The sequence below is a fragment of the Polyodon spathula genome, chromosome 24 (assembly GCF_017654505.1).
Source record: "Polyodon spathula isolate WHYD16114869_AA chromosome 24, ASM1765450v1, whole genome shotgun sequence".
Taxonomy (NCBI): domain Eukaryota; kingdom Metazoa; phylum Chordata; class Actinopteri; order Acipenseriformes; family Polyodontidae; genus Polyodon; species Polyodon spathula.
In genome coordinates, this window is record NC_054557.1 from 19327237 (window position 1) to 19343959 (window position 16723).

The window sequence follows — 16723 nt, forward strand, 5'->3', positions numbered from 1 at the left end:
CTTAGTGGAAAACAGAGCCCTTCAGAAACTGCTGCGATTGAAAAAAAAAAAATTCACAGACTTTGGAATCTGGTAGCTTGACTGATTTCTGCATTATTATTATTATTATTTATTATTATTTATTATTATTAGGATTTGCTAGTTTTTGGAGAGAGAGGGGAGTGGAGAGAGAGGGAGAGAGGAGAGAGGATGGAGAGGAGTGGGAAAGAGGGTGAGGGAGAGAAAGAGGTGATGGAGAAAGAGGGCAGAAGATAGAAACATGGAGAGAGAGAAACAGTGGGAAAGGGAAGGAGAGGTGAAGAGAGAGATATCTTGTTGGTTGTTGGATTGAAAGTGAGGGATTCGCCTTCAGTCCTTTCTGTTTCTCTCTCACACTCCAGTTTTCCATTCTCTCTTTCTCCTTTGCTTTTTTATCTCTGTTGTTTCTCTGTATTACTCTTTCACAGCCTCTGTCTCACCCCCTTTCTTTCTCTCTCACTGTCTCCCTTCTCTTTCTCTTTAACTCTCTCGTTATTAAGACAGATGTCTCAGCCAGCACCTGAAGGCTCTAACTGCAGTGTTTGTCTGCTTGGCTTAGTTTCTTTTGCCTTATATTGCCTGTATAGTTTCCTGTGTTTAACCTCATATTTTCTTTAATTTGTTTTACCTAATAAACAAATGACTCAGCGCAGGTGATTTTGTTTGTCAGAGGTATTATAACACGAGAGTTTAATTGTCTGTCATGATATTTCTCTACTCTTGTCAGGCTTTTCCATTGGTTATGCAATGCATTTACCATAGTTTACCCTGGTTTGCTTTGTTTTTTTTTAACATGCTTTACCAGACCTCTCTGTGCTTTACAATGCTTCCCTATGCTTTACCATGCTGTCACTGTGCTTGATTACACTTTGCTGCACTTTTACTATGGAAAACTCTTTTAAGGGTTAGTTTACCATGATCATGTCTGTCTGTCTGTCTGTCTGTCTGTGTGCTAAACCAGAGCTCTCTGACACAAAGAGGTTTAATTCATATTTATAAGATAAATCTGACCCCCCCGGGACCCACTAAATTAACCTCTGACCCCTGTCACAACCCCCCCCCCCCCTGCTCCTCACAGCAGCCAAGCACGACCGAAACACACAAAAACACACACACACACACACACATATACACACACACACACACACAGACATTATCATACAGTATTAAATGTGTCTGTAAGTGGGGTTGCAGGCACAGCCATTGTATAACCCCCCCCAGTCATTGTGCAACATTACTGTGTAATAGTCCAGGGCTGTGGTTTTACTGTTTTCCATGTTTTTTTGAAATGATCGTATCTTGTTAATTCATTGTGTCGCTGCATGACCCTTCTTTTAATTTACCTGAGTGCTGCTCTGTGTGTAATCCTATTGAAAACAGGGGCTAGAGGGAGGTGTTGACTCTATCAGGAGGGGGGTAGTGAGAGAGAGAGAGATGAAAAGAAAGAAATAGAGAGAGATAGAGAGAGGCAGAGGAGGATAAGAAAAGAGATTGAGGGAGAGAGAGAGGCAGAGATGAGTGGTACAGAGAGGGAAGGAAAGAGAAAAAGAGAGAGGGGTAGAGAAGGCTAGCGAGGGAATGTACAAAATACAAATTAGAGACAAATAATCTAGCAAGCTGGCAGAATAAAAAGGAGGTTTCTTAATGAAACAGGGATGAAGAAAGACTAAAAATCTTTCTGGAGGGGAAAGAAAGAGGTGTGAGAAATCAGTGCTGTGTGTGATGAGACAATCTGCAGCCTACTCACCGAAGAGCAAGGTGGAGGCCTTTCAATACCAGTGCTGTTCATATCATATATATAATATCTATATATATATATTTATTAATTATATATATATAGCTATATAGAGAGAGAGAGAGAGAGAGAGAGAATGAGAGGAGAGGAGAGAGAGAGAGAGAGGATATAAGGCGCGTCTTATTGGACTTACCGGATTTAGTCAGGTTGAAAAAAAAATCTGAATCACCAAACACGTGGGAATTGACTTGCAGTACCAGGGAGGGCGCAGTCCCTCTGTTCTCCTATTGGTGGCGGCAGGGAACGGTTCCGATGGAGGGGTCGGGGAGTGGAGACTGGACTGGAGAAACTGCAGTTTAATCCTGGTGTCTGCCTCTGTTTGTAGCCAATCTGTCATGCCTACAAAACTGCAATTGGAAATGTTAGGGAGGATTTAAAATATATTTCTTATATACTGTTACAAAAAATGGAGGGAGGAGGAAAGAGGGAGAGGGGAAAGGGAGAGAGAGAAAGCGAGAGAGGCTGCAACCAAGAGGGTCTACTACAACAAAAGGGTCTTTCTGTCTGTCTTTCTGTCTGTCTGTCTCATTTTCGTTCGTTTTTTTATTCGTTTTTCGTTGTCTGGCTTTTATCCTCCAAAGGCCGGTGGCTCACTAAGGTTTGCTCTCGAGTTCCTGGGTGTAGAACAGGAAGCTGGCCTGGACAGTTGACCTTGAGCTGACCTTAAAATAATTAATAAAATAAACAAAAATAAAAACATTTTAAAAACATTCATATATTTGAAATACATTAAAAAAATGACCATCATTGTATGAGTTCATCTAACAGAATCTACAGCAACGACTGCATCAGAAAGGTGTAAAGGGAACCAGTGCATGAGTGAGATCTCTCCCCTCTTCCCAGTTCTCTCCCTCTCTCAAATTCAAAATCCATTGGCCTTCATTGACAGGGCAAGTCATACAAGTACTGCAAAAGATAATGTTGTAAATTTATAATGCATATCTATAGCACGACTGCACTTACAGTGAGGAAGCGTCAGGCTGTCATATTATACACAGCAAAGATTTCTGACATTGCTTTCTTTGCCCCCGAAAAAGATTTTTAGTTTTTCTTCATCCCCCCCTTTGATCAAGAAACCCTTTTCTGCCAGCATGACAGAATATTCCTCTCTCTCTCTCTCTCTCTCTCTCTCTCTCTCTCTCTCTCTCTCCCTTGTTGTTTTGATAGTTTATCAATAGGTTAACAGCTCCAGTGTGTCACAATTATTGACTTCCTGATTAGGAGAGTGTCACATAAATTCAGGCTTATCTCCCCCCCTCACTGTGCTGTGGGAAGCATCTGCTCCCCTCCCATTGATTTTCTGTGTATTGAGTGACCCCCACGCCTGCCCCCCCCCACACACACATGCACGCACGTAGCCACGCCATTGGACAGCTCCCAACGCTCAGCTCCAACGCCACTGTACAGCTCCCAACGCTCAGCTCCAACGCCATTGGTGGATTACTTCCATCTTCCTTTTATTTCCTATTTTATCTATTTGTATTTGTTGACTTTCTTTTTTCTTTCTTTCTTTCTTTATTACATTTGCCTGTATGTGTTTTAGTAATAGTAAAAGTTGCTCAGTTCATTCAATGGCAGAGGTTTCGACTAGAGGTCTTTCTCAGTGTCTTCAGTTGATATAGAAACACTCAACGAAACGTAATGAATTCAATCACAAATGTTTTGGCTGCAATAGATTTAGAAATATTAAACTGTCCTTGTGAGGTGACTTGATCACTACAATCTTTTGCATATATTTAAAGAGGAGATGATTAGCTATTCAGGGAGACCAAGAAATTTAGCAAGTAACGGTTATAAGTGGCATAAAAAGTGCAATAAATGCCCCTTTAATCTGTCTTTAAAATATATAGCACTAGACACCGATATTGATGCGATCCAGTCCTCTGAAATGTTTTTATAATATACAGCAGACCCTGATATTGATGAGATCCAGCCCTCTGAAATGTCTTTATAATATACAGCACTAGACCCTGATATTGATGAGATCCAGTCCTCTGAAATGTCTTTATAATATATAGCACGAGACACTGATATTGATGCGATCCAGTCCTCTGAAATGTTTTTATAATATACAGCAGACCCTGATATTGATGAGATCCAGCCCTCTGAAATGTCTTTATAATATACAGCACTAGACCCTCATATTGATGTGATCCAACCATCTGAAATTTCCTTGTATCTGATAGTTTATATGAGATGGAAATTACATCACCTTAAAATGAGATGAAGAAACAGAGAACAATTAAGAAGCCTGTGTTCCTGAGAAAACTGGTCTGCGCTGGGATACGCAGATGTGATGAATGATTGCGCTGCAGTGCTGTGTACAGATGCCGTCGCACATGGGGTTGTGTTTTGTTTTGATGTCAACACAACCCAGAGAGAGAGAGAGATAGAGGTCTTGTTTCTTTGAGATTTAAAGCCAGGATCAATAAGAAATGTAAAAATCAATGCAGTTAGCACACAGAAATCAATAGAGCCTAATCGCCTTGCCAATCGCAACTGTCAAAACAATTAGGAGAGATGCTGAACACACTAACAAACGGGGGGGGGGGGGGGGGGGGGGGGGGGGGGGGGGGGGTCAATATTCACGTCAGTTGTTTAGGTTAGGGAGGGAATTCCTGCCGCAGGAGAAGGGATTCCCCAATTAACAGGATTCTTTCTTTTTTCAATCTTTCTTAAACTTGTGAAATGCCAGTTTGTGGATTATCATTAAGCATATATAATAGCATATCATTTCAGAGGGCTGTATCACAACAATATCAGAGTCTGCTATATATTATAAAGACATTTCAGAGGGCTGGATCTCATCAATATCAGGGTCTAGTGCTGTATATTATAAAGACATTTCAGAGGGCTGGATCTCATCAATATCAGGGTCTAGTGCTGTATATTATAAAGACATTTCAGAGGACTATATCACATCAATATCAGGATCTAGTGCTGTATATTATAAAGACATTTCAGAGGGCTGGATCTCATCAATATCAGGGTCTAGTGCTGTATATTATAAAGACATTTCAGAGGGCTGTGTCTCATCAATATCAGGGTCTAGTGCTGTATATTATATATATATATATATATATGTGTATATATATATATATATATATATATATATATATATATATATATATATAGTATGATACAATGGTATAGGCATAGCACGTGCTGCATGATTAAGCTGATATCCACACCACAGTCAAAAGTTATAAAAGTCCCCCATTGTAAAAACATGTTTAAAAAGCACAGCAAAGTGTAATAAAGCACAGTTTGAAGCATGCCAAAGTATTGGTAAGCATTGTGAAGAATAGCGAGGTATGGTAAAGCATATCAATAAACATAGCAAACTAGGGTATGCTATGGTAAGTGCACAGGATGACCATGAGAAGGGCATAGTAAGAGTGCAAACAGCGTGCAAAAATACCATGATAAACTTTTACCAGGGTGTGTGACAGACGGACACCGTCAGCACATAAGGGTCCCCCTTTTTTTAATGTGGCCCCGAGCAAGCGTCTCGGCGTTCGCCCCTGTGCTTGTTTCTTGTGGTATGTATAAGTGTAGCTCTGTGGAGTGTTCAGTGGGTGTGGGCAAGCTTCGTGGCCAGCTGTCAGTGTCTGCAGTGAATCTGCCTGTTTAAACACATATTTAATTAGGCAGAGCCGCGATTCAATAGCCAGTGTTAATGAAGTGATTTTACCAGCAGGAGCTGTGCTCTACACCCCCAAGGGAACACTGTGTACAGTATAGGGCTGGCTGAGGAAGTTCAGTACTACAGTACACACAGAGACACACACGCTGCGCTGACACACTGCACTCACACACACACACTGAGACACACACACACACTGAGACACGCTGCACTCACACACTGCACTCACACACACAGAGACACACACACTGCACTGACAGAGAGCACTCACACACACACACACACTGAGACACATGCACTGAGACACACACTGCGCTGACACACTGCACTCACACACACACACACACACACTGAGACACACACACTGCACTGACACACACACACACACTGAGACACACACTGCGCTGACACACTGCACTCATACACGCACTGAGACACACGGTGATGCACTGAGACTGAGACACACACACTGCACTGACACTGCACTCACACGCACACACTGAGACACACACACTGAGACTCTGACAGACTGAGACTGAGACACACACTGCAGTTAGACGCACACACTGAGACACACGCACGGAAACTGAGACACACACGCTGCAGTTAGATGCACACACTGTGACACACGCTGACACACTGCACTCACGCACACACTGAGACACGCGCTGGCACACTGACAAGTATATACACACTGACAATGAGACACACACAGACCGAGACGCACTAACATGTACACATGCATTGAAACACACATACACAGACATACACAGAGACACAGACTGACACTGAGACGCACATTGAGACACAGACACTGACACACCCACATACACACCCAATTGTCACAAAACTTGCTAAGGATCTTCTGTAGCACCGTTATAATGTATCATAATCTGGGAGTACATAGAGGTTGTCTGGCTGTCTGTCATCCTTAAGTTTCTATATGTTAGACAACTGCTTGTCCAATTGGAGTTACACTTGTTAAGGACATTTTTCAACACAGTCTGGGGTGCACGGAGGCCCCCTGCTTGCCTGTCTGTCTGTCTGTCTGTCTGCATCTCAGACTTTTTTACAGGAATGAACAGGCTACCGACATGCTTGTTTCTCTGCTGTTTATTTTGCAGGAACTGATGTAAATGGAATCGAGGGTTTACAAACTGCCTTCAAGCCACCAAAAAGTAAGTGAGGAAGGATTTCTGTTAAATGAATTGTGTCTGTGTGGGTGAAAAATGAACCCAGGACCAGAGGACACACAGTCGAAAATGAAGTACAGATAGACTAGGACGGGGGGAAAGGAGACAATTCTTCACACAGAGAGGGGTTGTGGAATGGGCTACCTAGCCATGTTGTTGAGGCAGAATCACTGGGATCCTTTAAGACCCGACTTGACAAAGAGATCTGAGATCAATCAGCTGCCAGGAACCGGACGAGGTTAGTTGAGCCGAATGGCCTCCTCTCATTTGTAAAGCTCTTATGTTCTTGTGAATTTTACTGTACGCCCTGATATATGTTGACAGCACAGCACAGCGAGGCTCTGCCCAGCACACAGCAGGTAATGCCAGCACACTAGATCAGCACTTTATATAGACAGCACTGTGTTGGTTAGTTGCTGTAGTTAGTACAGAGTTTTATAATGTTATGTAATGTACATTAGCCATTATATCCATGGTTAACCTTTCTTTCTTTCTTTCTTTATATATACAATATACCAATGTGAAAGTTTAAATGGAAAATTAAGACAACGTAAGGGGTCGCATTTTCAAAGCCTTACCTCATAGTTTTTAATGGACTATTAATATTCTATTTTAACTATTTTTTTTTTTTTTTTAATTAGAAGAAGAAAAAAAAAGATCATGGAAATGTTATAATATTTTTTAATTAAACAACTTTTTGAGGGTGCTGAAGGGGACTGGAAATGTATCAGTTAGTTTGTTGTTTGGTTGTAGTTTTTGTAAAATGAGATAATATGTGTTTTCTCTGGTTAATTAATACATTAGATTGACACAGGAACCAAGTTTTAACATTGTAAAGCACATAGAGATCTGGTAAAGCATTGGGAAGCATTGTAAAGCACAGAGAGGTGTGGTAAAGCATAGGGAAGCATTGTAAAGCACAGAGAGGTGTGGTAAAGCAGAGGGAAGCATTGTAAAGCACAGAGAGGTGTGGTAAAGCATAGGGAAGCATTGTAAAGCACAGAGAGGTCTGGTAAAGCATAGGGAAGCATTGTAAAGCACAGAGAGGTCTGGTAAAGCATAGGGAAGCATTGTAAAGCACAGAGAGGTCTGGTAAAGCATAGGGAAGCATTGTAAAGCACAGAGAGGTCTGGTAAAGCATAGGGAAGCATTGTAAAGCACAGAGAGGTCTGGTAAAGCATAGGGAAGCATTGTAAAGCACAGAGAGGTCTGGTAAAGCATATTAAAAAACAAACAATGGTAAGCTAACCATTAGAAAAGTTCCCCACAGTAAAAGCATAGCAAAGTGTAAGAAAGCACAGTGAAAGCACGGTAAAGCTTAGACAAGCATTGTGAAGCACAGAGAAGCCGAATTTATTAGGTGTCTTTTTGTATTTCTAAATTAGATGAAGACATTGAAAAAGACTTTTCACCAAAACGTTTGTCATTGAATTGATGTGATATTTCTAAATCCATTACTGAAGGTCTACTGACTATGTAGCTCTGGGTGAAGCGACGCTGACGCAACTGAAATTCACAGGCCAACGCAGTTGCAAAAATAAATCTCCGAGTTCTTTCTCGAAGGATTAACAAGAACTTAACAAACAGAACAACGATTAAAAAAATAACAACAACAACAATAACAACATTTCTTTTAAGGAGTGAAGAATTCAGATAGTTTCAGAGCAAAAATTGTGTTAATAAATTTAAAGCTGGGGTATGAGTTTGTTCTTTTTTTTATTGTTATTTATTTTTTTTATTTGCAATAAAACGGTCAGCCGCTGAGCTTAGGGGTGCCAGGGGGATTGCAACTGATGGCTGTGATATTGCTGCTAATATCTTGGTATTGATTAGGTATCACCATTAAAGGGGCCTATCAATAACACGAGCCAGTATTAATGAATGTATTATTATCCCAGTTAAACGGTGTAAAAGTGTGTCGGTGTCCAGCAATAACAGTAAGTCAGGTTTGAGTGACTCGATCTGAGCTTCACAACAGCAAGGCTGGGGTGGAACACCGCTATTGATCGCTATCAATAAGGAATCTGTTGTTTGGGGAGGTGTACCGCCAGCTAAATTAGGATCTATTGCTGGCTATTTGTTACAATTGTCTTTTGAGAAAGATTTTTATTTTTTATTATTCCAAATTGTTATTAGCAGAGCTTGCGAGGGAAAGAATTCGAAATCGGTATGCAGGTTTGCTGTAACCCTATAACCGTACCCAAATATCTCTTTCACTCACTCTCTCCATAGACTATTGCGCTTTCATATTAGTATTGCATTCATAACTATATTGCACACTTGACGTGCTGAGTTTAGAAATGCTAAAGGAAACGTAATGAATTCAACGACCAATATTTCCGCGAGAACTGTTTTTTTTTTTTTTTTTTGTCTTTTGACATTGAGAAAGTCCTCTAGTCTGAATACAGGGGCGGCCTTAATGCTCTGCAGCTGGCTTTATATTGATGCCAGTAGGAGCCAGTCAGGGCTGGAAAAAGTGGCCTTAATTGGGAGTTGGATTTTATACAGAGGAGGCATTTATACACAGGAGGTCTTTATATAGAGGAGGTCTTTATACAGAGGAGGTCTTTATACAGAGGAGTTCTTTATACAGAGGAGGCATTTATACAGAGGAGTTCTTTATACAGAGGAGTTCTTTATACAGAGGAGTTCTTTAAACAGAGGAGTTCTTTATACAGAGGAGTTCTTTATACAGAGGAGTTCTTTAAACAGAGGAGGTCTTTATCAATGAGAATGTGTGAAGGTGAGGCTTTGTTGTAGTGGTCTTTGTATTAGAAGTACAGTGTAATTGTGCAGCAGATTGAACCTGATGAACAAACGGACGCTGTGTGAAACCTGATTCCAGCTGTATCAATACATGTAACCTGACACACTGTGCTCATTATTATCCCTGATCTAGGATAACGAGGAGCACTTTAGTTATTCAAACATTTTATTATTATTATTATTATTATTATTATTATTATTATTATTATTATTATTATTATTATTATATTTTATTTTTAAAATATGTTTTTATTAAAACGTTGGTAGGGTACCCTACTACTGCTATTACTATTATTATTCATATAGAGAAAGAAAGGTAGAGAAAGAAAATAAATAGGGAAGAAAAATGAAATGAGAGAGAGAGATGGGAGAAAGAGAACGGAGGAGGAAGAGAAAGAAATGAGAGAGGAAGAGGGTGATAAGATGAAGGTAAAATGAGAGAGAGACAGAACATTAAAAAAAATAAAAACAAGAATTCCTGCAATATGTTGCACTGAGAAAAGGGGAAAGAAAGAAAGAAAGAAAGAGGAAATGAAAACCAGATGAAACATGAGGGAGAGAAGGAAAGTAATAAAGAGAGCATCATGAAAATTGACTGCGCTGAGAGAGGTGTCAATGAAAGAAAAAATGGAAGGAAAGAAGACAAGCCTGATACACTGCAAAAAAACAACCACACTGTTTAAAATCAAATTCACTAATAAAGAAAGAAAAGCAATAACAAAGGAAAATTTCCCCAAATAATATACATTTCCAGTCGAATTAAAAGCATTTAAAGCAGGACTCTCATCATTAAGCTGGGCTCTGTGCTGCACAGTGTGCCACCATTTTGAGCTACTCTAGTGCTTTCTGTTTTGCAACAATAAAACCAGCATTCTTCAGTTTTTTAAAGAAAAAAGATACATACATATCGAAATATATATGTTATAATCATTAGCTGCAACATTTCAGCTTCTGTCTTCTTCAGAAACACCCAGGCAGACTGGCGATGTCACTGCAGCTCATCATTAAACAGCGGCTTTTCAGTTCAACTGTTTTTAATTCCCCACACCCACACCCACACGCACACCAACACCCACAGGCACCCATGCCCACGCCCGCGCGCACGCAGACACGGACGCATGCACACGCACCCACACCCACACCTACACACACACACAGGCACACGCTCCCACGCGAACGCACCTGCACAGGCAACCCCCCCCCGCACACACTGGCACACACACATGTTTGGATTCCTATATTTTTGGGGTCTTCCCATTGACTCTCACTATATTTTTATTTACTATTTCTAACTTCAGTCAAACAAAACTCCACATTGGGTGAAAGCCGACAAACAAATTAAATATTTTGGCACCTTCATTATTTTTTTTGAAGGCATATTTAGTTCTTAAAAATGTGTGGACAACCTTGTTTTTTCAGGAGTTACTATCTTTGTGGGGACATTTTCTCAAATTTTGTCCACACATTGATAGTAATACCTGTCCACACACAGACACACACACACACACACACACACACACACACACACACACACACACACACACACACACACACACACACACACACACACACACACACACACACACACATATATACATAGACACAGCCCTGATTGGAAGTCAAGACTGTTTTTGGAAATTGAAAATAAAAACACAAAAACACAGCAATTATCTTGCGAAAAGAAGAACAAAAACAACCGTTTGACGTGTTTTGTGATTTCTGCGATGGCGGTGGTTTGGGTTTTTTCTTTTTTCCTGTGCGTTTAGACAGGGAAAGAAGGAAGGAGGGAGGGAGGGAAGGGGAAAGGGGGGACTGAACAGCCTGTGCAGGGTGTTAGAGAGCTGAGGAGATGTGATTTTTAATAACCTGCGAGGAAAAATAAATAAATAAAAAATAAAATCACCTCATCTGTTTGACCAGAGGCTGAAGTGTATCAGAGATCACAAGCAGACCTCTGCAGGGTTAAACCCTTCACTGCCGCCCTCTCTCTCTCAGTCTCGCTCAATCTCTCTCACACTCCCTCTCTCTTTCAATCTCTGTCAATCCCTCTCTCTCACTCTCTCAATCCCTCTCTCCACCTCGCTTTCTCTCTCCCTTTCTCTCTCCCTCTCCTTCTCTCTCCACTAATCTTTCTCTCATTCTTTCACTCTCTTCCAATTCCTGCCATCTCTCTCCACCTCTCCCTCCGTCTCTGCCTCACTGCATTTCAGCAACAACAAAAAAAATAAATTTTCTTGAGAGTTTCAAAAATACAGCTTGAAGCAGGAATGTTGCGATAGTTACTGGAGCTCCCACAAGCAGTCATGGAAGGGGGGGGGGGGGTACTGTACCTGAGAACAGCCTGACGAACAGCTGTATAGCAAAGAGTCATGACTAAACATTTCTAAAAGATCATTTTTCAAGATGGGCATATGTAGACACCAGTGGGTATTTCGATGCATATCCAGTATATGGATCACAACAACTGTCTGGATTTTGCAAAGATTTTCACCAGACTTTCACTGCACTCTGCTGGCCTCCTTATAGACATTCTGGATTGCATCTCTTTCTCTCTCTCTCTCTGTAAGAATACCTCCTTAACCTTCCCCTTGTTCTGCGTTCGTTGTGCGATTATGAGGACCCTCAGTTTGTGTGCTTGCGCTGTTTTTTTGTTGTCATTGTGTTTGTTAAGTGCCAGTTGTATACAGTACAGTACCTACAGTAGTAACCCTGAGCCCTGCATTCATCTTCACCTTGAGTGTGTCGGCTGCAGTGTTTAGGGAAGAGGCTTTCATGAGCAGGCAGAGTGCAATTGAGGGTGCGTTGCTACTGTGGATAAGCTTTGTGTGTGTGTGTGTATGTGTGTCATTGTGTTTCAGTGTGTGTGTTAGTGTGTGTGTGTCAGTGAGTGTGTGTGTTTGTGTGTGTGTGTGTGTGTGTGTGTGTCAGTGTGTGTGTGTGTGTGTGTGTGTGTGTGTGTGTGTGTGTGTGTGTGTGTGTGTTGTAAGGAAATGTAGAGGCCAAGGTAATTTTTTCTCCCCTCTCTCTCCATGAATCTCTCTCTCTTTCTCTCTCTCTCTCTTTCTCTCTCTCCTCTCTCTCTCTCTCCCTATACTACATTCTTCTAGAAATAATTGCTTTTGTCTAGAAGAAGTCGAGAGAAGCCAAGAAAAGAAAGGAAGAGGATAGGGGGGTGAGGGAGGGAAGGTTAGAGAGGGAGGGGGGCTTTTTCTCGCTCTCGTTTTCTGTTTCTCACTTAAGAGGGGGTTTCTAAAGGACAACCAAATGGTCACTTTTGAAATGCCGCCGTATGGAAGCTGGCTGTCAAATGGGGGAGGGAGGGAGAGAGAGATCGCAAGAGAGGGGAGGGCAGGGAGGTAGGGGGGGCGACAGTACACTAGAATTGTCTGTTTAGGGAAAAAGATTCATTGTTAGCAGAAAGGAAAGCAAGCCGACAGACTGACAGGAGGCAGGCAGGCAGGCTTTTGAGGCTTTTACTTCTAAAAATAAAGAAATGATCAATAATATTAATGGTAATCATAATTACCATAACAACAGTATTAATAACTATTAATAATAGGTTAAAATAATAATAAAATCACTGGTTTAATAGAGACATATTTCCAATGCAAATGCAGAGTGAGGATTCTTGGCTATTTTTAATGGTTTAGTTTGGTTTATTTATTTTGTTTCGTTTTGTTTTTCTGGAGACAGTGAAGTGAATGGTAATATAACCTCGGCTAGCGCAATATACTGTGTGTGTGTGTGTCTCAGCTTGTGTGTGACTGAGAGAGTGGGGCAGGCATTTTAATATTTAATATGTTAGTCAGATTGTAACAGTCGGTGCTTCAGATTTTAATAATATTTAAAATTAATATACAAAAATATTTGAAGAGGGGCGGGTATTTTACTTTTCTGTTTATGCTGCATCGTTCATGTGTATACGTTGAATATACATTTCCGAGTCTCTATATATTTATGTATATATGGATTGGGAGGAGAGAGGGCGAGAGGGTGAGAGACGGAGTCTTTGCTTAGTACGTAGAGGTATTGATTTTTTTCCATTGATTGCGATGTTTAGACTATAGATTTTCTATTTAAAAACAAATCTGTATAACAATAATCTGTCACTGCCATACGCACTATAGCTGAATTAATAAAACGACTGCGCTAAACCAACAGATATACCAAAAAATACAACAAAACCAAAAAGTACATCTAAATATATATATATATATATATATATATATATATATATATATATATATATATATATATATATATATATACAGTCTATATATCAATCTAGAATATAGATCTTTCTAGAAATTTAAACGGGTTTATTATAAATAAAATATATGGTTTTACGTTTTTTTGTTGTTAAAGAAAAAGAAAGAAACTTATCTGTCTATCTTTATTTTTGTTAGAATAAAAAAAAAAATGTTTTTTTACAAAAACTTATTACTATTTATTTATTTATTTTTATTATTAATGATCGCCAAAGTTAATGGTGACTCGGGTCAACGCTATTAATCACAGCCAGCAAAAAAAAAAAAAAAAAAAAAAACAACAACGAGGAGACTGAAAAGAAAGGGGGCAAATCTAACAGCAAGAATCCGCACTCTGCTAGACCCGCAGCTGCCGCGTCCGTCTCTTTGTCTGCTCGCCTCCCAGCACCAGTCCGAAGCGAGCCTGCGGTTCTGTTTCTGAAATCCGTTTTCCTTCGCCAAAGATCTGCTAATGTTGACTGGGACTGCTTCTCCTCCTGCTTCGTCGTCGTCTTCGGGAATTGAGAAGATTCACAAGATGCCAGCACGATCCCGTGTGGTTGCCCTGTCCTTTTAACACCTGCACCGCCGGTTATACTAAACGGAACGGCAGATGCGGCTTGTCGCGACCCGAAATACGACTTCAGTTGTTAAGCGTTTCCCAGACACAGAGTGAAAGAGAGAGAGAGAGAGAGAGAGAGGAGAGAGAGAGAGAGAGAGAGAGAGAGAGAGAGAGAGAGAGAGAGAGAGAGAGAGAGAGAGAATCCCAGAATCGCTGTTCGAGCCAGCCAGGCTCCCAGTATGTTCGTGCCTCTGCCGGTCCCCTTCGTGTTCCAGAGAGCCTCCTCCGAAGTGGCAGGATGGCGACTCAAGCCTCCGACGACAGCCTTCCGAGCGGCGGCAGTGAACGGTAAGTCTGTTCCGACCCCCCCCAAAAAAATTAAATAAAATAATCGTCCGCAAAGACACTGTAAATAAAATGCACGGTCCTCTGGCTAGCTTGATATAATCCCTGTAGCCGTTTGCTTGGTCTGCCTGTGCGTTTCTCCCCCCCTCCCCTCCCCAGGAGAGAGACGGTAAAGGGAGGCAAGCAGGCAGCTTGTTTCATCCCCCCTTCTCCAGCCTGTCTGTGTCTGCGGGATAGGGGAAGAGAGAGAGAGAGAAAGCAGAGCAAAGGAGAGAATATTCATGTGGATATTGATCCCACAAGATATTGATTCTGGGGCAGGCTCTCGGATTCAGCTGGGGGAACGGAGAGAAAGAGCAGAGGGGAGGGAGAAGGAGAGAGAGGGAGAGCCATGGGGAGAGAAATGTGGACAGGCTGGCCCGCGAAAGTAGGAGAGAGAAGGGGGAGAGAGATGGGAGAGAAGCGGTGGATGGGGGTGGTGGTTGGAGAGGATTGTCTGGGGTGATGGGAGAGTGGAGAGGGGAGAGAGGGGTGAGAGAAGATTTCTCTAATTGTTGTTTTTAATCTTCAGTTATATTGTAATGGTAGCCTGTAGCTGTCACTGTATTAGCGCTAATGTTGTAGCTGTGCTGTAGCTGTATTTCACTTGAAATGCTCTGTATTGTAACCTGCATTCCAGGTGTGCTGTAGCTGTTTTGGATCAATGTAGCTGTATTAGGTCAACGTAGCTGTATTAGGTCAGTGCAGCTGTATTGTATCAATATAGCTGTATTGTATCAATGTAGCTGTATTGGATCAATGTAGCTGTATTGGATCAATGTAGCTGTATTGGATCAATGTAGCTGTATTGGATCAATATAGCTGTATTAGGTCAATGTAGCTGTATTAGGTCAATGTAGCTGTATTGTAGGCTGTATTTTGCAGGTGTATTGTAGATGCATTATACCAATTGCTAGTTTAATATGAAGTATTAAAAAGCCCTCTATTGACTTATACTGTAGCTGTGTAGTAGCTATATTGCAGTTAGAGTGTAGCTGAATTGTAATTGTATAGGAGTTGTATTGCAGTTATAATGTAGCTGTATTGTAATTGTATAGGAGTTGTATTGCAGTTAGAGTGTAGCTGTATTGTAATTGTATAGGAGTTGTATTGCAGTTATAATGTGGCTGTATTGTAATTGTATAGGAGTTGTATTGCAGTTAGAGTGTAGCTGTATTGTAATTGTATAGGAGTTGTATTGCAGTTATAATGTAGCTGTATTGTAATTGTATAGGAGTTGTATTGCAGTTATAATGTAGCTGTATTGTAATTGTATAGGAGCTGTATTGCAGTTATAATGTAGCTGTATTGTAATTGTATAGGAGCTGTATTGCAGTTATAATGTAGCTGTATTGTAATTGTATAGGAGCTGTATTGCAGTTATAATGTAGCTGTATTGTAATTGTATAGGAGCTGTATTGTAGTTATACTGTAACTGCGTAGTAGCTGTATTGCAGGTGTAATGTAGCTGTATTGTAATTGTTTTTGAGCTATACTGCACACTATATTCCAGTTCAGTTGTGTTGTACCTGTATAGTAGCTGTATTCCACTTATAATGTAGCTGTAGCTGTATTATAATTGTGTAGTAGCTGTATTGCAGGTGTATTGTATCTGTATTATATTAGCTGCTGTTTTAATGTAGCGGCATTTCAATTATAATTTAGCTGTATAGTAGCTGAATTGTAGCTGTGTAGTAATTTGTATTGCAGGTGTAATGTAGCTGTATAGTAGCTGAATTGTAGCTGTGTAGTAATTTGTATCGCAGATGTAACATAGCTGTATAGTAGCTGAATTGTAGCTGTGTAGTAATTTGTATCGCAGGTGTTACATAGCTATATAGTAGCTGAATTGTAGCTGTGTAGTAATTTGTATTGCAGGTGTAATGTAGCTGTATAGTAGCTGAATTGTAGCTGTGTAGTAATTTGTATTGCAGGTGTAATGTAGCTGTATAGTAGCTGAATTGTAACTGTGTAGTAATTTGTATTGCAGGTGTAACGTAGCTGTATAGTAGCTGAATTGTAGCTGTGTAGTAATTTGTATTGCAGGTGTAATGTAGCTGTATTGTTACAGAGAAGGAAAGGGGGATAAAGTGAAGGAAGGAGGCGGCTGGA

At 40.7% G+C, this 16723-nt stretch overlaps 1 protein-coding gene across 1 annotated transcript in view; it reads left to right on the plus strand.

The window, feature by feature from the left end:
• The first annotated feature begins 14422 nt into the window (after positions 1–14422).
• Positions 14423–16723, plus strand: part of pou2f2a (POU class 2 homeobox 2a) — a 64234-nt gene continuing 61933 nt past the window's right edge. The window contains exon 1 of the mRNA XM_041225714.1: positions 14423–14575. Coding sequence (XP_041081648.1) covers positions 14467–14575 — 109 coding nt within the window. The 5' untranslated portion in view covers positions 14423–14466. The remainder of the gene's footprint in view (positions 14576–16723) is intronic.